The 26,558-nt window shown below is 53.5% G+C and overlaps 1 protein-coding gene across 23 annotated transcripts in view; it reads right to left on the reverse strand.

Annotated features, from left to right (window-relative positions):
• Nucleotides 1–26,558, reverse strand: part of B3GNTL1 (UDP-GlcNAc:betaGal beta-1,3-N-acetylglucosaminyltransferase like 1) — a 153,525-nt gene that overhangs the window by 42,326 nt on the left and 84,641 nt on the right. For all 23 annotated transcript variants that reach the window (XM_070483908.1, XM_070483916.1, XM_070483915.1 and 20 more), the window contains 2 exons: nucleotides 8,776–8,871; nucleotides 2,066–2,190 (listed from right to left, as the gene is read on the reverse strand). In XM_070483908.1, coding sequence (XP_070340009.1) covers nucleotides 2,066–2,190; nucleotides 8,776–8,871 — 221 coding nt within the window. The remainder of the gene's footprint in view (nucleotides 1–2,065; nucleotides 2,191–8,775; nucleotides 8,872–26,558) is intronic.

Raw genomic sequence — 26,558 nt, forward strand, 5'->3', positions numbered from 1 at the left:
CATCTGGCTTGACTCTTCTTTATGGAAAGTTTTAAAATTACTAATCTAATTTCTATTTATAGTTTAAGTATCTGTAGGATCCACAGTGATGTCTCTTCTTTCATTCTCAATATATTGGTAATGTGTATTTTCTTTTCTGTTTTAAGTTAATCTTGCTAGAGGTTTGTCAATTTTATTTCAAACAATCAATTCTCGGTTTTGCTGGTATTTTTCTATTGACTGTCCATTTTCAATTTCAGCATCTTTCACTTTTCATTTCTTTCATTTTATTTACTTTGTGTTTATTTTGATATTACTTTAGTAACTTTTAAAACTGGAGACTTCGATAATTGCTTAGTTTCTTCTCTTATGAGCTTTTAAAGCCATACAATTTTACTGTAAACTCTGTTTTATCTAAATTCCACAAATTTTGACATATCATTTTAATTGTCATTGAATTAAATATTTTTGGAATTTCTTTTGTGATTTTTTTCTGCTTGGTTGCTTAATTTCCAAATATTTTGGATTTTCAACATGTCTTACTGATTTCTAATTTAATTCTGTGTGGTCATAAAACATACCCTGCATGATTTCAATCATTTGAAATTTATTCAGATTTGTTTTGTGGTCCAAACTATTGTCTATCTAGCACTTTAAAAGAATGGTGACTCTGCCACTGAGTGTAGCGTTCTGTAAATGTCAGTTAGGTCAAGTTGGTTAGTACAGATTACCCCTAGTTCTATCAATTTCTGAAACAGAAGTTAAAATCTCCAACTGCAATTGTGGATTTGTCTATTTCTCCCTTTATTTCTGTCAGTTTTTGCTTCATGTATCTTGAAATTCTGTGATTGGGGTAAAAACATTCAGGATTGTTATATCCTCCTGCGAAATGACCTTTTCGCCATGTGTGCAAATCGCACTTGCATTGACTCAGGTTCATGACACAAATGCCCAAACAACAATGTTCCACGAGAGCTCTTCTACCAAAATTCAGATTTAACGAACAACAAGAGAAATCACATCCTTTTGCTTAAAGCTGGAAACAAAGAAGCTAAGTTTTAATGTTGAACAACACAAGCGCCAGAGTTAAAGGACCTCCCAAGTTGATATGGATGCTGGGATCTGGGACCCCCACACATGACAAATGGCATCACACCTGTTGTGACAGTGGACATGGCACCCTCCATGTAAGTGGACATCAGCCCTCCCAGGACAGAGGATCCCAGTTGAGAAGCCACACCTTCCAGCAAAGCTCATGCCCTCTGGGGGAAGAACAGAGTCGCCAATCCTTCCGAAACACCAGTACACATCCTGTGTCAAGCTCTTTACGTTCAGAGCATCCGCTACCAACAGCCCTGTCTGAGGCCCATTCCTCCCCATTCCCCAAAGTGAACAGTGTTATGGCAGCGAGACACCACGGGGAACACACACTTGTAGTTGTGAGAAAAATGTAAAATGCACATGCACCTGCACACGCATGCACACAGAGACGCACACACACGCACACGCATGCACAGTTCAAACTAACTCTCCATCACTCTTGCTGCATTTCCCCACCTCTCCTGCCCGTCCCCAGCAGTCAGCCTAGTGCACACCCAGCCACAGTGGCTCAGGCCGGCAGCCTCGGAGCCTGAGGGACCCCTGGGCTGTGCCTGACGAAAAGAGGGAGAGAGGGAGTGCATGGCCTCCCTGTGCTGCCCAAGTACGGGGTGTGGCTTAACTGCTGTCCATGGCTGCCCTCCCCTCGTTGGGGGGGCGGGGGGGGTTGTCCCCAGCCCCCGCCATCAAGTCAGAGGTGTGCAGGGCTCACCGTGAGAGTCCTCTCAGCTCAAAGCAAGCGAGAGCAAGACTTCAAGGACAGCCACACTGGATTCTACCTCACTTTAAAACTGTGAGAAGAGATACTTGGCCCCACTCTGGGGACCCTGGTCCTCAGACCTGGAGATGACCTCCTTCCACGAAGGCCCCCCCATACTTCTGGATTTCCTGCCTTGGGGCAGAGACTCAGCCTGGTCACCTGTCTGCCCCCGACCCCGGCCTGGACCTCGGCCGGCCCCCAGCGTCTGGAGCCTTGGGACCTACGTACTCGAGGACAGAGTGTGTGGCCGCCTTCGGGTGGTAGCGGTAGATGAGGAGGCTCTGGTCCACTCGGACAACCCCGCCGCCCTTCCTGAGGTGGCTGTAGAAGAAGAGCAGGTCCTCGGGCACACCCTGCAGGCAGGAGGAGAAGCATCAACTGTCGCGGCGTCTCTGCTCACAGCGGAAATGCACCCGTGCCCCATGCGCTCTGTGTGCACTCTAACTCAGGTGACTGGAGACGGAAATCCGCCTGGGGTCCTAGGCCATCCAGCTCGATACACGGGGCTTCAGTGCATGAGTGACACGCCAGCGCCACCAGCACATGGATGTTGCTGGGCAAGAGTGACCATACGAGACAAGACGGCGCCAAAGGGGCCGAGAGAAGCCCCACGTGACCCTTGCTCGCGGCCTCCAGCTTGAGAAGCACCCGCCAACAGGGGCTTGGCTCCGACGGGGCCCGCAGAGCTTTACATGGGTGCTCCTGTCCCGTGAGAGCTCAGGCCCCCTCCCCGAGTCTAGAGAAGACAACAAAGGGGCAGCCCGCCCTCCGCTCATCAGGGCCGGGCATCGGGGCCTGCGGCCGCCCTGCTGCCCCTCAGGCCAGCCTGTCTCAGCCTTGAGAACAGACAGCGAGTCAGCTCCCCCAAACTTTCTTACATTCAAAGCGACAATCGAGTGAGCAGAAGGGTCTGAGCCATGCTCTCCCCTGGCTCCCAGCAGCAGCCGCTGAGGTGAGTCCAGCAGGTGGAGCCATTGACGGCTAGTGCCTGGCCTCAACGTCGCCAGGATGCATCACTCCAGGCAAAGGCTGGTCTTCTGACAGTGTCGTGGCCATCGCTCACTGACCGGCCTGTGCTGCCTCCTTGGCCAGCTCTCCAACCCCGAGCTTGGTTCAGACACGGCAGTGCCAGGGCCACAGCCGCTTCCAACAAAGCCACAGCTCCTTAACCCTGGCTCCCTGGCTCTCCAGGCCGGCCGTTTCCAAGAGGAAGGCGGCACAGAGCCTGGCCCAGTCACCCTGCGGCGAGACGGGACCCTTGTGGGATGGCACCTCCTCGCCAGCTCCCGAGGCCCAGGCCGGGCCTGTTTGCAGGGTCAGCGATACCAACACAGCTTGTCTGCTGCTCCTGGGCCGAAGACGATTCAGAAGAGAGCCACGGCTTCCTGGTCAGGCCCGGACACTGCCTGAGCACCGCCCCTGGGGCAGCGGACTCGCGAGGTTCCTGACTCATTCTCAAAGTCAGCCCTGAAGCGCTGAGGTTAGCGCCCAAGTTGTCTGCCCTGTCATTTTATAAGCCACCGCCAACCTCTGGGCGTGTGAGCCGAGATTGGAAGGTCACCCTCACGGGAGCCAGGCAGAGAGGGCTCACCCGGGAAAAGGCCCCAGCACAAACCCCACCATCGCAGGGTGGTCCTGCGAGGACATGGAGCGGACGTCTCGTTGCCAGCATCCGGGGCTTCGCAGACCAGCGCACAGTGACTCAGTGGAGTACCGTGCAGTAGCTGAAGTGGCTTTTACAAAGACCATGACGATGTGAAAACATCTACAACAAAACACTACGTTGGAGATCAAGTTTCAAAACTGTGTCGCAGCTCTGCTGAAGCTTGTCCACAGTGAACGCAGACGCAGCTCAAAGCAGTTGTGAGTGATGGGCTCACGGCGATTTCTGTATTTTTCTTTTTTCCAACTTTCTGCACTTTCAAGGGCGCCTTTAAAGAGCACACTAACCCTGAGCACTTCATGGGTTTAGGAAAGAGAGAAAGATGTTCTCTCCTCTCATGACCTGGAAGAACTCAATCCTCCGAGTTTCCTTATTTCTGGCAAAAAGAAAAGTGAGGATTTATTTAGAGGAGGCACGGGCACTGCTGCTCCTGCAGGTGAAGGGGTCTGTCCCACTTAGCGCCCTCGCCACCTGGCCAGTGCCCCAGTGCCAGCAACCAGCTCCCTGACAGGCGCCGGTTCATTTCATGAAGAGCCCAGCTCCCCTGATCCCCTGACTGGCTGGAAACTGCACCAGAGGCTGCAACGGGAGGAAAAAGGCCACGCGGCCTGGAGAGTCAAGGAAGGTGTGGGTAACTGAGAGCAAATACCCCATGGAGACAGGGTGTCCACGCTGCAGGGGGAACACGGGAGCTCTAAGCTGGAGTCACCCCGGGAGGGACATGCCCCCGGTGCACAGGGGGTCCCGGTGGGTGAGAAGGTGGCTGGGCAGGGCAGGAGCACCCCCAAGGCCTGGTGACAAGGGACCCCAGGCTCCTGGAGGACAGGAGACACCACCCCTCCTCCCGGCCCCTCCCAACACACTCCAGGAAAGCCGCTGCACTTCACTGCAGGGACGGAGGGGGCGGCACGAGTCAGGAGTCGTGCGGACTGCCCGACAGTGCGGAGAACGCACAGGCGGACGTATTTACCCACACGGAGCCCGTGTCAGAAGAACAGAAGACCAAACACTTCCGTGGATGCAAACCCAACCCTCCCCCAAAACAAGAGCAACCACCAAACCCCAAGCCATGGGGCAGCTGACGCGTGAGGACAGTCCTCCATACGAAACCGCACGTTCACAGAACACGGTGCAGAACTCGAGGAGGCCCCTCTCAAGCCAGAGACTCAGTGCCAAACAGGCAGATGTGCACGAGGCCTGAAGACAGCAGGGGAGCGCTCAGCCACCCGGGGACGACGCAACTCTCACGGCGTGGGGCTTCCTTTGGGACAAAACGGTTCTAACATCAGATCGTGGTGATGGTCGTACTTCCCTGCGAATTTCTAAAATACACTGAGCTGCACGTTGTAACAGGTGAATCGTATGGTATGCGAATTATACCCCAATAAACCTCTTAAATAAAAGACGGTTGGCTAAACTCAAAAAAGAAATAGAGGAAAAAGAGAAAATTATATGAGAGATGAAGACTAAATTACAAGGTCCTCAAAGGAAAACAGATTTGAATAAAACTAAGGACACTGAAGAAATGTAGGAAAATAAATAAGAAAATAAAAATTATATAATCAAAGAAGTAAAAAGGGTTAGAGAGAAAGTTGTTGAAATGGAAGATGGTCATAGAGAATCCAGCCAGCATGTAACCAGAGTCTTAGGGCCACAAAGAGAGGGACTGGGTGGGACACGCCTCTACGAATGTTTATCTTCTGACACAAGTGGAAATCATGCAGCAAAACATGGAGGAGATGGGAAAGAGGGAAATAGAATGAGCTCGTTGGTTGTTGTATAGACAATGGGTGGGAGTCAAAATACCTTTAAAAACTGAAAAAAGGCAGAGTAGAAAAGCTTTCAGAAGAATGCCCAGGATGGATAGAGACACCTCTAGACCAAGACAGAGACCTCTTTCAATGCCAAGAGAAATTTAAAACACAAGGGCAGGTGATGGCTTCCGGCTCTGGCTGGCTGAGCGTGCGGCCTTGTAGGAGGTCTGTACCCATGAAGAAGGTCAGGGCCTTCAGGGGTGGGGGGACCAGCACAGACTCGCGGGGTGGGCGGGATGAAGTGGACAAAATCCTACCGTTCCCAAGTCCTCAGGACAGAATTTGGGACGAGCAGGACAAGTGGAAGTGAGAGGAAATCTCAGAGACCAAAATGGGAGAAAACACCCACCCCACATACCCAGCAAAGAACACCAACAATTCAACAATAAAAACAACCCCCTTAAAAGTGGGCATAAGATCTGGACACCCCACAAAATAACACACAAGTAGCCAATCGGCACATGAAAAATTGCTCAGCATCGTTAGTCATGTTGGAAACGCAAATTAAAACATAACGAGAAGCCACAGAACTCCGGCCAGAAAGCTGCCCCTGGAGGGACAGACACCAGCCACTGGAAGACGGCCGAGGACGGGCCGCCACGCCTGGGGTGGAAACGCATAAAATCAGCAAGCACCCTTGTGCTGCAATTCCAGGCCTGGGCTGCTTCCCAGCAGACTCGAAAGCTCGTCTGGGAGCTCTGTCGTGCTGGGCGGCCGTCCTTCCTGGCCACCCGTCCCCCTGCGGCAGTGACAGCCCCCTCCAGGCCGACCCGCCCAGGCCAGGCCTGCCCTCAGCAGAGCTGCATTCTGAATCTACAAAACTTTTCTTCCTGTTTAAGGGCCTGAAGGGCTGCCTCCCGGGGGCCCAGCAGCTGAGGCTGTTTACCACGGCTGGAGGCCGTCCTCGCCACCATCACACCACCTCCGAGTCTCAGACTCACCTCTGCACGCTGCCTCTGCGAGTGCGTTTCCCGCCAGAAACCCGTCCTGCCCTGTGGCTCGCGAACACCGTTCCCACGCCCCATGGCCAGCTCATCCTCCGAATCCTGCTGCCACCCGGACCCCTGCTGCATCACCTGGACATTGACTGTTCCCTGCTTCGGGCACGCACCCTTCTCTCCACAGGGCACGAAACACAGCCGTGGTTCTGCACAGGCCTTGGAGGGACCTCGATGCCTCCCTAAGGCCAGGGAGGAGTTGAGGGGCGGTGCCCACACCCAGGCCCAGCTCTCAGGGCGCCAGTGTCTACCTCACAGGGCACACCATGAACAACTGTTCAGCTCAGCCTGTTTCTTTGGAGAGGGCCTGAAGGAACCATGGGAACACTTCACGTCCTCGTCCTGACGGTGAACTCTGCTGCCATCTGTGACATGCCTCCTCACGCCCCAAGCCCTCACCTGCTCCAGCTATGACCCCATCACAGCTCTGGTCCTGGTGCCTGATCCCTGATCTCTGCTCCCTGGTCCTTCATCCCTGGTCTCTGGTCTCTGGCCCCTGATCTCTGGTCCTTGGTCCCTGAGCCCTAGTACAAAAGGAGGGAATACACCTTTTTTTCCTCCAGGAGCTTCCTCTCCAGGCAGAATTAACTTGAGCTGAGTCCTGACATGCTTCCGAATCTAAGGATGCATCAAATCCTTAAAGCAGTGTCTCTCATGGAATGTCTCCTGGTGACCATTTCTGCAGGAGACCATGAGCAGCAGGTCCTTGGATTCAGCTCCAATAAGAGCAGTGGTTTTCGTGGCACCTGCTTGGAGTTAGGGAGCCTTGCTGGGGTGTCCCTTTGCCCACGTTGTTGTCTTACTTTCAGGGAGAAAGCAAGCTGAGAGGCCACCCCACCTGGAAAACAAAGCCTTGGCCCCTGCAGCCCCTGGTGAAGCGGGGGTCCCTGGGGTGGGGGCCGGATCCCTGGGTGCAGGGTGGTGCCACACGTGCACAAGCTCTCTCCACTCATGTGTATTTGGGGAGAAACAGGAACACAAGATGGTGCCCGACAGGCTAAAATTGTGAGTTGTGACTCCTCCAAGAGAATGACCAGGCCTCCCATCCCAGCTGCATGGGGAGAGGGGAAGGTCAATTGGGAACGGGGCAATCACATGTCCACCAGGCGTGACCTCGGCCAGAGACAGGAGGAGCGCAGTAGGCCCACGGCAGAAACGCTCCTTGCTTGGGCCAATCCTGGGCCGCAAGGGCTGTGTGACCTTGCTAGTGGCAGCCTGGCATGGTGGCAGACCCGCTGGGCGGCCAGCCCCTGGCGCAGACACTGATGGCTGGTCTCTCAGGTGATCTTGTTTATAAACTCCTGGGGGGCGTGTCCGGGTGGCTGTGAGGGGCTGTCTGGCCAAGGCAGTGTGGGGGACGGCAGAGCGGCCAGCCTCTCCCTCCAAATGAGGCTGTGTGAACAACAGGCAGGGAGGGAGTGGTGGGGCAGAGGGATGTGAGTGGGATCAGGGAGGGGGTTGGCCCGGAGCCGAGGGTCCATGTGGCTCCTATGCAGTTGGTGAACAGTTGACCCTGCTGTCAAGAGGATGGAATGAGGCTCAGAGTGAGAAAGGCTGTGGCCAAGGCCCCAGGGCAGGTGGTCGAGCCTGGGCCTGAGTCAACACCCACAGCTTGTGGCCTGGGCCCTCACCACCTGCCCTGGGGCCTTGGCCTAGACCCTCTGTTGGCCTTTGTGCATCCAGGCTCCCTCCTGGCCCTGGCCCAGCAGTGGGGGGGGGCCACGGGCCCTCATCAGAAGTCAAAACAGCGAAGGCTTGAGGGGCCTCGACAGGCCCAGTGCACCGTCTCCCCCCATGGGGACCAGACCTCAAGTTCTCAAAGCCAATCTAAGGGGGCTCATGGGAAAATAAACTAACTGACCCTAAGAACTAGATTTTAATCGGGAGCAGGAGCGGGGACTCTAAGACTGTCTGGCGAGGGAAGAGCGGGCAGGTCAGCGGCTGGGTCCCCACTCCTAGGCCAGAGGCTAGAGACCAGGGTGAGCTGAGCTCCTGCAGGAGACAGCCCCACACGAGGGTGAGGGTGCAGAGGAAGGAGCCAGGCTCAGTCTGGACACCAATGCCCAGGGGCTGCCTCCCCCACAGGGAAGGATGGGTTGCTCCTCTCCTGCTGTCACCCAGAGGCAGCACAGCCGACACCGTCCACATTCTACCCTTTCCCACAAAAAGCTTTCAGACTAGGATGAGGTAACCTGGGGCCTGGGCCAGGGCAGGTGCGACTCAGGCGTCCTCAGCCTTCACACAGAAATCCCCTGCTTTCTGCAAAACAAACACGGTGCTCTCTGGGCAGCTCAGCACGGCAGGGCAGGAGAAGTGCTGGGAAGACCTTCACGGAAGGCCATCTCCGAATCCCGGGACCCCGGAAGTGCCCACAGGGTAGGGCTGGGTGCGGGGACCCACAGAGGAGGTGACAGTGCCTCCTCCCACCCCAGAGGAGGAATCCACAACGGGACCCACACTTACCTGCCCGCCCTCGTCAAAGGGGCCCACATGGGAAAACCACGCTCGAGAGCAGAACCAGGTGGGCATGACGACAGTGGGGCCATGGGAGGTGAACACCTAGAAGCAATTAATATGGAAGAATTAACAGAGAAGAACAGCTGGGCACACAGTGTGCAATTTATTTCCCACAGAGTGTCATTCAGAGAGCAACCAGCGATTTCGAGGTCCCCTCTCGGTAGATGCAACGATTCATGAGATATTACAGCCAGATCAACGGAGTCCGGCCACCAGAGAACAGAAGGGGGAGGGGCCAAGAGGAAATCAGTGGACAAATCCAGCCAACCCCGGGCCCTTCTTTCGGGATAACGCTCATTCCAGCCCGAGTCCTTCCGTTGGGATAACGCTCATTCCACCCGAGTCCTTCTGTCGGTATAACGCTGATTCCACCCCTAGTCCTTCTGTCGGGATAACGCTCATTCCAGCCCGAGTCCTTCTGTCGGGATAACGCTCATTCCACCCTGGGCCCGTCTTTCGGGATAACGCTCATTCCACCCCAAGTCCTTCTGTTGAGATAACGCTCATTCCACCCCAAGTCCTTCTGTGGGGATAACGCTCATTCCACCCTGGGCCCTTCTGTCGAGACAACGCTCATTCCACCCCGAGTCCTTCTGTCGGGATAATGCTCATTCCAGCCCGAGTCCTTCTGTCAGGATAACCCTCATTCCACCCCTAGTCCTTCTGTCGGGATAACGCTCATTCCACCCCGAGTCCTTTGTCAGGATAACGCTCATTCCAGCCCGAGTCCTTCTGGCGGGATAACGCTCATTCCACCCGAGTCCTTGTCGGGATAACGCTCATTCCACCCCGAATCCTTCTGTTGGGATAACGCTCATTCCACCCCAAGTCCTTCTGTCGGGATAACGCTCATTCCACCCCGAGTCCTTCTGTTGGGATAACGCTCATTCCAGCCCGAGTCCTTCTGTCGGGATAACCCTCATTCCACCCGGAGTCCTTCTGTCGGGATAACGCTCATTCCACCCCGAGCCCTTCTTTCGGGATAACGCTCATTCCACCCCAAGTCCTTCTGTTGAGATAACGCTCATTCCAGCCCGAGTCCTTCTGTCGGGATAACGCTCATTCCAGCCCGAGTCCTTCTGTTGGGATAACGCTCATTCCAGCCCGAGTCCTTCTGTCGGGATAATGCTCATTCCAGCCCGAGTCCTTCTGTCGAGATAACACTCATTCCAGCCCGAGTCCTTCTGTCGGGATAACGCTCATTCCACCTGGAGTCCTTCTGTCGGGATAACACTCATTCCAGCCCGAGTCCTTCTGTCGGGATAACCCTCATTCCACCCGGAGTCCTTCTGTCGGGATAACACTCATTCCACCCCGGGCCCTTCTGTCAGGATAACGCTCATTCCACCCCAAGTCCTTCTGTCAAGATAATGCTCATTCCAGCCCGAGTCCTTCTGTCGGGATAACGCTCATTCCACCCCGGGCCCTTCTGTCGGGATAACGCTCATTCCACCCCAAGTCCTTCTGTCAAGATAATGCTCATTCCAGCCCGAGTCCTTCTGTCAGGATAACGCTCATTCCACCCCGGGCCCTTCTGTCGGGATAACGCTCATTCCACCCCAAGTCCTTCTGTCGAGATAATGCTCATTCCAGCCCGAGTCCTTCTGTCGGGATAACGCTCATTCCAGCCCGAGTCCTTCTGTCAGGATAATGCTCATTCCACCCTGGGCCCTTCTGTCGGGATAATGCTCATTCCACCCCGGACCCTTCTGTCCGGATAACCCTCATTCCAGCCCGAGTCCTTCTGTCGGGATAACGCTCATTCCACCCTGAGTCCTTCTGTTGAGATAACGCTCATTCCACCCCATGCCCTTCTGTCGGGATAATGCTCATTCCACCTCAGGCTGTTCTTGGAAACGGTAGATCTCTGTCTACTGGTCACTGGGCTTTCTCTGAACCCAGAAAATGCCTGTGGCTTCCTGTCTGACAGTTTTATAACTTGCACTTCGCTGGGGACGAGGGGCACGTGGGCTGCTGGTGCAGTGAGGCACGACATCCAGACACTTATCACCGTTTTAAACAAAATGAGCCAGGTTGTGGTGGTTACACAATCTACGCACTTGTGTTAAAACTCACAGAGCTGTACAACAAAAAGGAAAAAACAGTGAATTTTACCATATGTTAGTTTTTTTAAAAGTACATATTTTCTAGTTTAAATGGTTTTTCCACACATAATGAGGCCTAGGATAGGGCACATATTTGCAAAAAAAACCTCTTATGCACACACGTTCCTCACTATATAGAAATGCACACAGATGTACGTGCACTCACACTCACGTACACACAGACACGCAAGCAGTGGCCAGCAGCCTCTCTAGTCCATTACACTGTCCGACATGAAGACTGACAAGGGGGGACAGGCCACTGTGTGGAGACCAGCTCTGGGGCCGTCTCCATGCACTGGGCTCCCGGAGCTGTGGGGTGGACATGGTCCCTCCCCCAGAAGCCCAGACCCTTGTGTTCTCTGCTCACTCCAGACCCTCACGTCCCTCTGTGGAAACGATGCTGACCCCAGATGACCAGGGAGAAACTGCATTTGTGGAAATTTTTCTTTGACGACACAGGGGAGAAATGAGGTGGGGCAGTCAAGGGATGCTGTGATTTCTCAGAGCAGGTCTCCAGGCGCAAGGGAGCCCCTGTCCCCACGGAGATGGGGGAAGGGAGCAGGTCTACCTGGAGACGCCAGCCGAGCCGGGAGAGGCGTGAGCCAGGGCCACTTGGGCGTGCTGGGTGTTTGGTTTAGGTTGTGGTTTCCAGCAGGACGGGACTTGAGAGGGTTTCCACAGCCCCTTTGATACGGACCCTGATATCAGTTTCCCCACATTAAACCCAGCATATATGGGGTTAAAACCAAAACACTCATTCCCTGCTTACTCTCTGGCTTCCTGGCTCCAGAATCCACCATCCTCCATGGAGACAGACACAGCCAAGGACAAGCACCTGGACTATCTCCTCCCTGCAAAGAGACACAGTGGGTCTCTTTGACTGGTGGGGAAGCTGCTGACCAGCAAGGTCACGGGCTCCCTCCTCTCTGCAAGTGTCTCAAGGCCAAAGACAGGCTGGTGAGAAAGCTCCCACCAGCAAGGCCATATGCTCCTACCTAAAACCACAAATAAAAATCCTTCCTTTTAGCTTTTCGGGGAGTTTGGGATTTCAGCGTTAGCTGCCCTCTCTCCTTGCTCAGTGCTGTGCAATAATAAAATTCCTACTTTCTTCCACCACCCCTGGTGTCAGAGATTGGCTTGCTGTGCAGCGGGTGAGCGAACTCACTTCAGGTTCAGTACCACCTTTGGGATGTGCAGTCCCTAGTGCTGGTCTCCCTTTAAAATGCAGTCACGTGGACCATTCCCGTGCCCTGATGTGGAGAGCGCAGTGCAGCAGGCGCCCAGTGGGCAGCGACCTGGGCCCGCAGTGGGGCCGAGTGAGCTGCGCCCTCAGCACATGGGTCTCCCGCTTGCCCTCTAGGACCCTGACACCCGAGGGGCTGGCTCCCTTCCTTGTCCGTCCACAGGAGAGCAGGGAGGCCTGAGGGAAGATGGCACCCAGGTCCTGTCCCCATCGGCCTCCGGCCAGCTGACCCAGGAATGCAGTGGAGCCCTTAGGAGACCGTGTCGAAGGTTCAGGAGGGTATCCTGCCTCCAAACTCCCGGGAACCCATCACAAGAAGCCTTGACCAGAACTGTCTCAGGGGAAGACCAGCCTTCCTCCACAGCGGCCCGTTTGGGCGGCGGGTGCACTCACGTCAGGTGCCCCGAGCAGCCAGGACAGGCCTCCCAGCCCTCAGCCCCCATGTCACATCAGCCAGGCCCAGGGTCGGACAGGTCAGCAAGACTCAGGGTTGGTTCCTTGGCACAGTCACTCTTCTGCCTCCTTTGCCCCCACGGGCTCAGGCCGGTCAGATGGCCCAGGATGGGCAGACAGGGTCTCCCGGCTTCTCTGGGCTTTGCCTGCCAGCCGCACAATGTCTGGTCTGGGCCTTGGAGGTCCCACTGCCCGCGACGGCTGGAGACCAGGACACAGCATTCTGGGGGCAGGAGACAGATGGGACAGGCCCCCGCCTCCCTCCCCTCAGCCGTCACCAGTCTCACACTGACGGACTGGGCCAGAACCCGAGGCAGGGGAGGAGGAGGACAGCAGCACCCCAGAGGGAGGGGTCCCAGGAAGCCCAGAACGGCCCCCGGCACAGGGAGCAGAGCCTTCCACCCTGAAAAGCCCCACTCCACATGCACTAGCATGCTCATACACATACACAACACACAAACACACATACGTACACTGTGCACAAACACGTGCATACATACACACGTGTGCTCATACACATATATCTACACACCACACCCTACAATACAAGTGTGCACATACACGTGTGCACACACCACACACATACACATACCTTCACACACATTGACACACACACTCCGTTTCTCACTGGCCCTGGGCAGGCCTCCTCAAGGGCAGGCGCACCCCTGGTAGGAGGGGATCTGTAGGAGTTGAAGACCTTGGTCCCTAAGTCCCGCTCACTCCTGATCCAATCAGAGGGGACCAGACGGAATCCCCGGGTGCAGGGGACACTGCTGCACAGGGGTGCCGCCCACGCTCTTCAGCCCAGGACAGGGGCTTCCACTTCGCCAGTCCAGTGGCCTGCTGTCCAGACCCTCAGCAGGCAGGGACACTCGGGAGGGTCCCTGGGGGGAGCCAGGTGAGGTCTGAGGAGCCCCCAGGGGCAAGGTCCCCACGCTGGGAACGGGGTTGCAGCCTCCTGTATGGCACCAGCAACTTCCCCTCCAAGACGGGTGCCTCACTACTGGCCAAGGTCTTGCCCAGACCAGAGTCCCAGCATCAGCAGCATGACGGTATTTACTGACAGCCAGGGTGTGTGCTACTAACACGACTGAGTTTAGTGACCAACAGCCACTTGGCTCCTGAGCTTCGAAACTTGGCGTTTTGTTTAATACAGACGGGCTCTGCTCATGGGCCCCATCTCAGCTGCTCGGGTGGCTGCACAGAGCACCACAGGCCAGCGGCTCCAACAACACACACCAACTTCTCACACTGAAGGCTGGAGCCTGGGCTCAGGATGCTGGCAGGGGCGGGGTCTGGGGAGGCCTCCTTCCTGGCTTGCACGCGGCCGCCTTCTCGACGCACTCTCACCAGCAGAGAGGGAGAGCGAACTCTGATGTCTCTTACAAGCACACTGACCGCAGCAGGGCCCCATCCTCCCGACTTCATCTAACCCTGATCACCTCCCAGTTCCGTCCCATTATGGGGTCAGGGCTTCAACACAGAAATCTAGGGGGACACAAACATGAAGTCCACGATGCGCACACCCTCCATTCTCAGACCACCCCGCTCCGCTCCGGCCTCCTTGCTCCCCTCTGACTTCCGACATTGGGGTCTCCAGAGCTCTGCTCCATGGACTCTCCCCAGGGATCCTGCCAGCACTGACCACTCATCCCTTAACGGCCCCCAAGTTCTAGATACATACCTGGCTGCCCACTGACGGCTCCCCGGTTACATGCGGGGGACTCCAGGGACTTTTTCACAGCTTTACCGAGGCAGGATTGACATGCAATACACTGTACATATTTTAAGTGTGTAGATTGATAAACCTGACCTATGTATACACCGCTGAAGCACTCAGCACCCCCAAGCTTCCTTGTGCCCCCGCCATCTTCCGGCCGCTTCCCTCAGGCAGCTGCTGATTTGCTTTCTATCACAAATAAACTGGCTTGTACTTCCTAGAATCTCACATAAGTGGAGCCTCCTGACTCAGGACCACACGTCTGCTCAAAACCACAGCTGTTCTCCATTCTCCCGCTGAGCGATGGCCGGTTGTTCCCAGCCTGTGCCACGGCCACTCAGGCAAGTCTCCGTGGGCAGCGCTTTCACTTCTCTTGGTGAATACCCATGGCGGGCGGGGCTGGAAATCATGGCAGTTGTATGCTGAGCTTTTAAAAAACCGCTGAACTCTTTTCCAGGCATTGAATCTCTTCAAGTCCACCAGTGGTGTGTGGGAGTCCCAGGAGCTCCACACGTTCATAGCCTTGGGATGGCCAGCTTTTCATTTAAGACACGGCAACAGCACGGAGCGGCATCTCACCAAGGATCTTACACTTCCCCAGTGACCAATGATGCAGCGCGAACCTACCGGCCATATACCTTACCTGCTGAAGCATCTGTTCAAATCATTGGCCCGTTTTTTATTGGGAAGTTTGTTTTCTTATTATCGAGTCTTGAGAGCTTTAGAGAACTCTCACTTTCTGACACAAGTCCTTTGTTAGATATGGTTTACATGTATTTTCTCCCAGCCTCATGGCTTGCCTTTTCATTCTCTTAACAATGTCTGTGAAAGAAGACTGAAATGTTGATCAAGTCCAATTTACCCACTTTTTTCTCTTATGGATTATGATGTTGGGGTCCCATCCATGAGCTTTTTGCCTAACCCAGAGTCACAAAGATTCTTCCATGTTTTCTTCCACGAGTTTTATAGATTTAAGTTTTTCCTTTAGTCCTAGGATCCATTTTGAGCTGACTCTGATATATGGTGTGAGGTATCTGAAGTCCCACTGTGTTGCACTAGGACGTCCAAATGCTCCAGCACCCTCCGTTGAAAAGATTCTATCTTTCTCCACCAAACTGCATTTGCACTGGGATTCAGCAGCACGTGTACATCAGTCTGGGGAGGACTGGCATCTCTGCAGGACTGAGTCTTCCACGAGCACAGCGTCTCTCTCCACTGACTTAGGTAGTAATTTCTTTCAGTAACTGTGTTCGTTTCCTGTGGCTACTGTAACAAATCACCACAAACTTTGTGTCTTAAAAACCACAGAAATTTATTTTCTTACAGTTCTGGAGGCCAGCAGTCCTAAAGGGGTCTCACAGTGGGAGGCCAGGGGCCAGCAGGCCACCCTCCAGTCAGAGGCGGCGGGGGCGGGCCTGCCTCTCCCAGCTTCTGGTGGCCACCAGCACGCCTTGGCTCCTGGCCCTCCACTTCGCCTCAGCCGGCAGCTCGGTGTCTCCTCTCCCTGACCCGGCTTCCTTCATGGCTGCCTCCTCGTGCGTCACTGTCACAGCTCCCTCTGCCTCCCACTTATCAGGACACTCGTGATGGCATCTAGGGCCACTGGGTATCCAGGACACTCTCCCCGTCTCAAGGTCCATAACTGGATCACACTCACAAAGACCCTTTTCCCTGTAAGGTGACATTTCCAGCACCCCCTCCAGGTGACAGTTTTTGAAGACATTTCTGGAGGTCACACCTGTGGTGGGGGTGGGGGGTGACGGGTGAGGAGGGTACTACTGGCATCTAGTTGGTAGATGCCAGAGACAGGGAAACGATACTTTAACTGTAAGGAAATACGCTGCACTCTCAACAACACAAAAATTAAGAATTCTGACGATACCTGGTAAAAATCTTATACGTTGCAGAAGGGACCATAAAATAGATAGCCACTTTGCAAACAGTCGAGCAGGTGCTGGGACCTTCCATGCACTAGGTACCCAAGAAAGATGAAAATATATGCCCACACAAAACTTGTCCACGAACGTTCGAGACAGACAAAAACTGGAAGCAACCTTATGTCCATCAACAACAACTGGACAGACACTGTGGATGGCTGTGCAATCGGACCCCCCCCCCCGCAGTTAAATGAGGGAACTGTGATACAGGCAACAACGTGGATCAACGTCTACATAGTTGCTGAGTGAAAGAAAGCAACCACCATAATGTACGGTTCCATTTACGTGAAATCTTAAAAATGGGAACTGCAGGGACTAGCGACAGAAATCAGATCAGCGGGTGCCCGCGGCTGAGGTGGCTGGGCCTGACTACAGAGACAAACTTAAAAAATCTGCAACAAAATCTTTGCCACCAGCAAGGAACTCCCAGCAGGAACCTTCTGAAGTGGTTTAGGGCTGTTCTCTGAGCCCCGCCTTCTGCATGTGTGTGTTTCAGTGCTCTGGGAGCTGCTGTGCAGGGTCCCGATAGCCAGGCCTGCCACATGGCTCCGGGCAGGTGGCTCCTTATCGATAACAGCACGGAAGGGCCCCGAGGCTCTCTGTACGCCAGCATTTTCTAGCAAATACAAAACCTCAGTCCCAAGGAATGTGCTGACGAGTTCCCCTGACCGTCAGCGCAAACTTGATTTCACACTGTTATCTGGGAACTATCACAAGCAGAAACTCAGCTTCCAGGGCATCTTCTGGCAAGTTGACTTTGCAGCAAACCAACACCTTGTGTTTCAGCTGCTCCACTCGGCTGTGGGCCTGACCAGAGAAAGCAGACCCAGAGCCCAACCACACTGGGCGTGTGAGTGAGTGTCCACTGACGGATGAGCTGTGAGTGAGGCACACACAGGAAGACTTGGTATGAAAAGAAGAACGTGAAAGATCTCACTGATATTTTTATATTGATTACAAGCTGAAATAATTTTTCATATGTATTTTGTATATATTAGCTTAAATAAAATATATTAGTATAATTAAATTAATCTGCTTCTTTTTACCTTTTTAATGTAACTACTAAGGATTTTTAAGCTGCATTTTGGGTTGCGTTTGTGGTTATATTTACTGTCCACAAAACAGTTCAATCCGCTCTTTAGTGATGCAGACCCATGAAGGAAGCAGGAGGAAATGCACCCAGGCGGCAAAGACTGACTCGGACGGCGGTCACCTCTGGCAAGGGGGAAGGGGTCTGGGCAGCAGACAGCCAGGGCTGTCACCAGGCTCGGCCGAGCATCAGGCCTGGGCGCGCGGGACCCTGCGAGCCTCTCTCCTCCCTGTGCTGACCATCTGGCACCTTCTGCGGGCTGAGGCTGGATGGGGCCATAGGCTGAGAGGCAGGGCCACACGCCCGCTGCACGAACCAGGCCAGGCCTGCAGGAGCGGAAAGGGCCTGGGTCCAGGGGAGGGGCAGGGAGTTCTGGGAACCCACTGTTCTGACAGGACACGGCGGGCGTCCCCCTGAAGATGTGGAACAACTGTGCTACCAAGAGGCCCCAAGGACAGGAGGCTGCCCCGAGCTCAGGCTCCCTTTGAGGTGCTGCCGTGTACGGCCGCCAGCCTGGGTGGGCCCGCCATGGGGGCCACGGGCAAGACTTGAAATATTTGGAAGTTAAAACAACATACTTCTAAATTTCCCATGGGTCAAAAAGGAAAAAAAAAAAAAAAAACTTAGAAAATATTTTGAACCAAATGAAAATAACATATCAAAATTGTGGGATGCAGCCAGCATAGTATTTAGAGAAAATTTTACAGCTTGAAATGCTTGTATTAGAAAAGAAGTAAGGTCTCAAATCAATGATCTAACCTTCCACCTTAAGAAGACAGAAAAGCAAAGAGAAGAAAGGACACAATGGACATGACAGCAGAAACCCATGAAACAGAAAACAGACAAGAACATCCATCAAACCAAATGCTTATTTTTGAAAAAAAAAATAATACAATAAATCAACAAATCTCTAACTTATGTGATCAAAATAAAAGCTAAAAGACACAAATGGCCCATGTGAGGAATGAAGGAAGGTGAGTCATTATAGACCCTATGACGTTAGCAGGGCAGTAAGGGAACATTATTAACAAGCTGATGCCAATAAAATCAATGACTCAGAAAAATGGAGAAATTCCTTGAAAGACACAAATTACAATACAACTCAGAAGACACAGCTGTCTAAGTAGCCCGCCCTCTATGTATTAAAAACTGGAATTCACATCGTAAAACCATCACTGGTGCATTCCATCAAACTACACGAAGAAAGAGCACCAATCTCACATAAGCTCCCTCAAAATAAAGGAGGGGAACATATCTCAACTCCTCTTGTGAGGTCAGCATTAACTTGATACCAAAACCAGACGAAAATACCACAAGGGACCCACAGACCAACGTCCCTTTTGAACACAGATGCAAAAGCTCTTATCAGCTGTGAGCACTGGACCCAGACACCACATCCTCACCAAGTGGTGATTATTCTACCAACCAAGTTTGGTTTAACGGTTAAAAATCAATCAATGCAATTTACCGTCTTATCATAATAAAGAGAAAAGTCACATGGTCATTTAAAAGACACAGAAGAAGCATCAGACAAAATTCAACACCCAGTGAAGGTATGGCCTCTCAGAATGCGAAGAGAAGGGAATTTACTCAACCTGACGATGGATGGCCAACATCTCCCTGCGGGTGAGAACCTGAGAGCTTTGTCCGCATCGGGATCACGCAAGAAAGCCCACTCCCACTGCACCTCAGCATTGCACGGGAGCTCTGCTCAGTCTGACAGATGCTCGGATAGCAGAATATCCACAAAAGCTACCACACTAACAAGGACACCGAGCACAGACACAGCATCCAAGACCAATATATAGAAATTGATTGTATTTCTATATACCGTTCATTTCTAGCAATGAACATTTGGAAATGGAAAGTCAAAAATCAACACCATATACAATAGCATCAAAAATACTAAATATTTATGGATAAGCTTAATAAAATATGTGCACAACCCTGAAACTATAAAATGACTCTGAGAGTAAAAAATGTCTGGGTGAAACCGTTACGACGTCAGCCGTCTCAATCAATCTACACGGTCACTGCAATCTCAAAATCTCAGATGTTTCATAGAAATCTACAAGCTGGGTCTAAATTTATAGAGAATTGGAAAAAACAGACAATATTTTCTACAAAAGAAAAATGTTGGTGCACTTACATAACGTGCTCTAGACTCACTCTGCAGCTGCATCATCGGGACCGACGTGGGGAGGGACGCACGGATCCACAAGCAGTCCAGAAACTGGCCCACACATATGTGTCCCAATGCTTGTCAACAAAAGTGCTCAGACTATCCAATGAGGAGACTATGGGCTTTTCAACAAACAGGGGCAGGGTGAGCACACGGCGGGGGGCGGGGGGGGGGGTGGGAGCATGCACATGTGTTTGTGAGCAACAGAGAGGGAAAGAAAAGTGAGCATGCACACCTGCACAGTGGTGAGACAGCTAATTCAAACGCAACACACTGGATGTGGGCTGTGCGGGCCACGTGGGTGTGAGGGTGTACATGCGCGTCTGCATGTGTGTGCACATCTGTGTCTGTGCATATGCACGTGTGCATCTGTGAACATGTGCCTGTGCATGTGTCTGTGTGTTTGCATCTGTGTGTGTGCTTGTGCATATGCACGTGTGCATCTGTGTGTGTGCTTGTGCATATGCATGTGTGCATCTGTGAACATGTGCCTGTGCATGTGTCTGTGTGTTTGCATCTGTGCATTGTGTCTGTGCATATGCGTGTGTCTGCACCTATGCATGTGTATGCATGTGTGTGTGTGTGTGTATATGTACACATGTGCAGCCTCCCTGGAGAGACTATTTAAAGGGGGCAGGGGGTCCTGGTTAAAATGCCTCTCCAAATGCTACTGATTCCACACGTCAGGAGCATTTGGGTCATGACAGGGTGAGCTGCTCAGCATGGACTCACGACCAGTCCTTCCCAGTTGCATACATGTGTTTTTTCCATGGTTGACGGCTTTTCTCCCAGCTGATGGTCAGCTCCTGACTGCTTCAGGGACAGCCCCCCCCACCTGCCGCCCAGCTGCTCCAGATGAGGCAAGAAGACGAGGTTGACAGAGGCTACACGCACAGCTGGGAGCCTCAACAGCTGCTATTGCGGCCCCGCTCTGCAGGAATCACACTCAGTCTGCTGGCGATGCGGCGTTCACCACAAAGCCGGCTGCAGACAGAGAGCTGCCTGGATGCTGTCACACACAGGTCCCGCCTTCCATCCTTAAAGTGCAAGTTTACATCACACATCTTTCATTTCCTATGACTCGACCATTTTCATGAATTATGTGTTCAAGTTATTTTAGTCATTCTTGACTTAAGTCAAATAACCTCCAAAATAAGTGCTCAAAAATCCAGGTATTGATCACCCTTGAAGCAAAAAATGGGAGACGACAGTATTTTAGAAATTGTCTTACTCTGCACATCAAGATAAGAATATCCTGGAAATTCCCTAATGACAGCTTTTCGGGTTTTTTCATGCATGAAATACAAGTGCTTGAAATGACATGAAAGTTACCAGACTTATTTTTAAAATCTATTCTGCAAATTATAAAAAATACATAGGTATTATTTTCTTACCCTGTTCAAGTTAATTAATGCATTCCAACATGAATTAATTTGGCATGAAGTAAAGACTATTTTCCACTTCGTGTTTAGAGCAGACTCCCTGAGGGCCGAGTTGCAGACACCACCTCGAGTCCTTGGCAGGACGCTGTTCTCATCGGAGCCTGTGGGGGAGACCGCCCGGCTGTGCCCACTGCTGGCTGAGACGAGCAGGGGAGACACGGAAGGCAACGTGCCAGGAAAACACTTCTCAGACAGTGTTAAGTCTGTGTTCTTGAGTTTTTGAGCTGAACACATGTTCTTATGGGACCTGGTTCTTGATCTCACACATGGAAGGTGCATAGGGAAATCTGCTTAATACACGTACAGCTGGTGCACATGCTCCCGATTCAGCCGAGTACGTCCTCTGCCAGGCAGCAAAGCAGGCCCCGGAACCAAAGGAGGATGGGTCAGGGGCCTCGCAGCCCAGCGGGAAGGCCAGAGAGAAGTCAACAGTGAGGGGCGTGGAGAGGGTGCGACAGCTGACCCACGGCTGACCCTGCTTCCATTGGGCCCAGACCCACCTGCCTTAGCCGCCTGTGTTCCTGGGTGGCCCCAAGCACACCCTCACTCCTGTTGCACCCCCACTGGGGTCTGCTCTCCCTGGGGGCTAGGCTGGCAGGCATCTGGTTTTCAACCCAAGTCCAGGAGTGGAGTTCTCCCTCTGGGACTCACACAAAGAAAACAGCAGTTATTTTCAAATTAAGTTCTGGAATTACCAGGTTTTATGCTGACTTGTCAGCAGCCTGTCACTGTGTCAGCACAAGCCGAGTCCCCGTGCTGCACGGCACCCCAGCATAGATGCATCGTAACTCACTCAGACGGTCCCAGGCTGCATGTGTGGCCACCCCCAGTTTTCCACTCTTACGAACGGTGCTGACTCTTTCTTGTGTCGTCACAAATAGCCACTGAGCTCCTCCAACGAAGTGTCATTTCAGTGACTGCGCTTTTCAACTCCAGGATTTCTTTCTGTCGTTTTTTAAAATAATTTCTGTCTCTTTGTTGAGACTCTACTTGTTGTGTCATTATCATCATACTCTCCTGTTTCCTGTAATTGTTGAAATATCTCCAGTAGTTGCTCTGGAGTCTGAGCAGCTGGCCTCTCAGGGACAGTTGCTGCTGCTGCTGCTTTTCCCTGTGCAAGAGGAGTATTTTTCTTTACTCCTTTGCAAAATAAAAAAATGTTTTATTCTCATACTAAAAACTGGACACTTTGTATACATATCATAGCAGTTCTAGATTCTGATGCCTTCCCTCCCTGAGGATTGTTACTACAGGTCCCTTTCCTTGTTGTCTGTTTAACTTGCTTGGACTAAGTCTGTGGAACCTGTGGAGCATGGCTCTTAATGTCTCTGCTCAGTTTTTACTTTTCAGTCTTTTCCATGTTGAAGACTGTGCCCGCAGGCTTGGTGAGCCCACGACTGGTCAGAGCTGTGCTCTCACACCTCAGAGAAGAGGCTTCCACCCTCCGGTGATGGAGCTGCGTGTGTATGTCGAGAGGGATTTCAAAGTCCAGACCGTTTGAGTCTGCCCCAGGCTTCACTTTCTGCTGGACCCTCCTACATCCTCTCTGTGCAGCCCGTGTGCCTGGGGTCAGCTGGCCAGCTTGGGCTGTCTCCATCTCTCCTGTATGGCTATGTGGAGAGTTTACCAAAATGTCCCCAGAAGGCAGGCACACACCAGGTGGGGGTGGGAGATGCTCCCAGGAGGTGGGCGAGCTGCACACTGACCCCAAAATGACAGTCACCTGAGATCCAGAGCAGGCCTCGTCCCCATCCCCCTGGCCCCAGCACACGCTTGACTGTTTCCCCGCATAGCAGACCACGACGAAGGAGCTCTGGAGAAGCCTGGGCACCAAGCACATCTGAACTTCAGACTGAATCTTAGTGAAACCGCACATCCCAAAAGCCCATCTTCCACTTTGGAACTCTCAGGCTTGGCTCACAGAAGAATCGCTAGAAATTCCGGGAGACATGCCAGCAGCCTTTCAGAAAAGGGGCAAAGGGGACTGGAGTGTGCCGGGTTCTGTGAACCTTGAGGAACATCGGATGCTGTCAGAGGACGCTGCAGAGTGTCCCAGCACGACATGTGTCCAGGGTCCAGGCAGCAGGCCCATGCAGACGCCCACTCGACGAAGCAGATGTTCATTACAGGTCAGCGTGCTGGTCCTCAACGGTCCTTCATCTGGGCCCAAAGGAAAAGGGCCCCAGCAGGGTGCACAGGTGGTCTGCTTAGCTGAACTTTCTGGAAGGACTGAAGAACAGAGGACCAAAGGCTCAGCCACCCCTTCACGTCTCCAGCTGTCTCTGAGAACTGGTCACCCGAGGCCGGGCAGACGTAGTCAGGGCCATCGCTCCTTCCCACCCACATGATCCGGCACCGTCTTGTCCTACCGAGGTGCGCCAGGACCAGGACTCAGGCCCATCTGCTGCCGGGGAGATGGAAACGCGGTAGACTTAACGCTTTAGCACAATACTCTTCTGCAGAGGAAAGAGACGACCACTAGAGGTTGAAACCTTGCTCTCAATGAAGTGAATAACACACACTTACAAAACTGCAGACAGGCCTCACATCCCGAATCCTGAGCAGAGACAACAGCGGAGGAGGCTCCGGGTGGCTGACAGGCATCTCCATGCTCCCAGCTGACCAGCACGCTCCCCAGGGGCTTGGGTGCTGGAACGTAACCTACTAAATGGGACTAAGCAAGAACACACCACAGCCACCAACAGGCAGGTGACGGCACTGGGCACAATCTTTTAAATATTTCTATGAAAAAATTGAGACTGACTTAAAATAAAAGGATTTGGCATTTGTGAATTAAATGTGAAGTCACTTGGACTGAGAGGTACTCCCCCTGAAGTGAAGAGAAATTAGGGTTTACAGAAGATTTCAAAAGCAGCTCCATTTCCTGAGAGGCCCTCTAGCAGCACATGGGCCATGCTGAAGCCCCCATGGCCTTGAGTCTCGGCACCCCGTGTCCTCAAGTCCTCATGACGCCCCCGTGTCCTCGAGTCTCAGCGCCCCGTGGCCTCGAGTCCTCATGACACCCCCGTGTCCTCGAGTCTTGGTGTCCCGTGGCCTCAAGTTCTCAGGACGCCCCCGTGTCCTCGAGTCTCGGTGCCCGTGGCCTTGAGTCCTTACGACACCCTGTGTCCTCATGATGCCCTCGTGTCCTTGAGTCTCGGTGCCCCATGGCCTTGAGTCTTCACAACGCCCTTGTGTCCTTGAGTGTTAGCGCCCTGTGGCCTCAAGTTCTCATGACGCCATCACAAGGAGAGCAGGAGCATCTGCCATGGGCTTTCCTGTGATGGACATGCACACACAGCACATGTGTTCCTGGTGGTCTGTGCCCTTCTGGTCTGTCTCATGTCTGCACAGGACACACTTCGGGATGACGCAGGATGGAGACTGCTGTGGCCGGACTTAGGAGCAGGGAGAGGCTTCCACAAGAGCTGATTGTGCCTCCACGACAACACGCTGCAGTGCCAGTGGCTCAGTCCACCGGTTTTCACACACATCCTCCTGTCACACCCATCCCACACAGACGGAGGCCGACTGACCATGTTTCCTGGTTCAAAAACCTGCCCGTGGTAGTGGGAGGTAGGGGGACTGGCTCTCACATCTAGTCATAGCTGCTGCAGAACAACCATTTCATTTCGCTCCTGTTGGGGGGTTGGGAACTTGGGATAGGCTCAGCCGGGCAGTGCCCTGAAGAGGACAGGGCTGGGCGTGGAGGTGGCTCCCTTGCCTGGTGAGCAGCTGGTGTGGCCGTCAGCCAGAAGCTCAGCTGGGTGGGCACCAGCATGCCCCCCAGGATGAGGGTCTCAGGCCCTGAGAATGCCCCCTCAGATCTCCTGCCGTGGGAGCACAGCCTCCTGGTGGCCTAGTGCTGCCCTCCAGGTCCAGCAGTCAGCCCACCAGCGAGGTGCCTTCAGCCCAGAACCCTGCCCTCCCTTCGCCTCTGAGGCTCCAAGGCCACGTCCACAAGACAGTTGGTGTATCTCGTTCATTGTTCTCAGCACTACCCAAACTGTCCTGGTTGTCACGTTCAGGCCTCCTGGCGGCATGCTCCCCACAGCTGCAGGGTATGTCCATCCTGCTCTCTGCCTTAGCTTCAGTGTCTGGTTCATCATGGGCCTAACCAATGCTCAGTGGGTGAGCAGGTGAACCACCAGGAGCAGCACGTGTTGGCTGGGGAGGGGCAGAGGAACTGACCTAGAGGGAAACACACTTGTCTGTGCACTGTGCATACACACATGCGCAAGCACACATGTGCAGGCACACACGCAGGCACACACATGCACTGCGCACACACGTACAGGCACACAGGCACACACGTGCAGGCGCACACGCAGGCACACAATGCACTGTGCACACACATGCGCAGGCACAAACACTGTGAAAACATGTGCAGGCACACGCACAGGCACACAATGCACGGTGCACATACATGTGCAGGTGCACACATGCACTGTGCAGACATGTAAACGCACACATGCAGGCACACAGTGCACTGTGCACACACGCACAGGCACACACATGCACTGTGCGGACGCATGCACACACATGCAGGCACACAGTGCACTGTGGACACACATGGCTTGTGAGCATGCTCCGGTGACGGGGAAGTGGTGGTGTGGGGAGGCCATGTACAGTCATGCTTGCCTGAAAGGACCCTAAGTGCACAGGGCAGAGGTTGACGCAGCATCCTGGGCAGGGACACGCATGCATGGTTCAACTAGAGTCCCCAGAAAGGGGACGCTGACGACCGTCAGGGGTGCCTCCTCACCTGCCAGCCCTGGAGCGCCCCACACCCTGCCTGTCTCGCCGTTGGCCATCAGAGACCACACGACGGTGCCACAGGAGATGGGAACTCCCAGAAACTCTTGGGAGCAGAAACCCCCTCCAGGTCAGACTCAGCCACAGGATGCAGGACACAGCAATGCCAGGGGCAGAGGGTGCCCCCGGGGGTCAGAGGTCATGCAGTGACCTCAGGTGTGGGAGTCCCTGGGCCAGTCAGAGAGGTGGGGTTGGCAGGGGGATGCGATCTGCCCAGGGTCAGGAGACCGAGTGTATGGGAGTGCTTTCACCAAAGGCTGTGACAAGGCCCTGAACTTGCGGACAAGGGGCAGCAGATGAGCGAGAGGGCAGCAGCCAGACCCTAGGCACAAGATGTCCCCCGTGAACGAGAGAAGGGAGGAGACCCAGCCCAGGGGCTGACCCAGACGGAGCCCACCCATGGAAGCCTTGAAGGGTGCCACGCTCCTCTGGGCAGCTCCACTTTCTTAGATTCTCAGCCCTCGCTGTAGAGCGGGTGCTCAGCAGAGTAGCTACGCGGTGACGATGTGCAAGTCTCGAGGAACGCTGACTGCGGGGTCTCGACACACTGAGTCGACAATAATGCCAACAAACATGATGCCAGAAAAATCCCGCGTCCATCACTAGTGGAAGAAATTATAAAACCAACTCTTGCTTTTGAAAATAAGCAATGACAGAAAATAATCATTCTCATGACATTAAGCTCAAGCTGCACCCTCGGGGGACAGATGCCCTTCCTCCAGAAATGCCAGGGTTACACCCG

Source organism: Equus asinus, chromosome 13, assembly GCF_041296235.1.
Source record: "Equus asinus isolate D_3611 breed Donkey chromosome 13, EquAss-T2T_v2, whole genome shotgun sequence".
In the NCBI taxonomy this organism is placed as follows: Eukaryota; Metazoa; Chordata; class Mammalia; order Perissodactyla; family Equidae; genus Equus; species Equus asinus.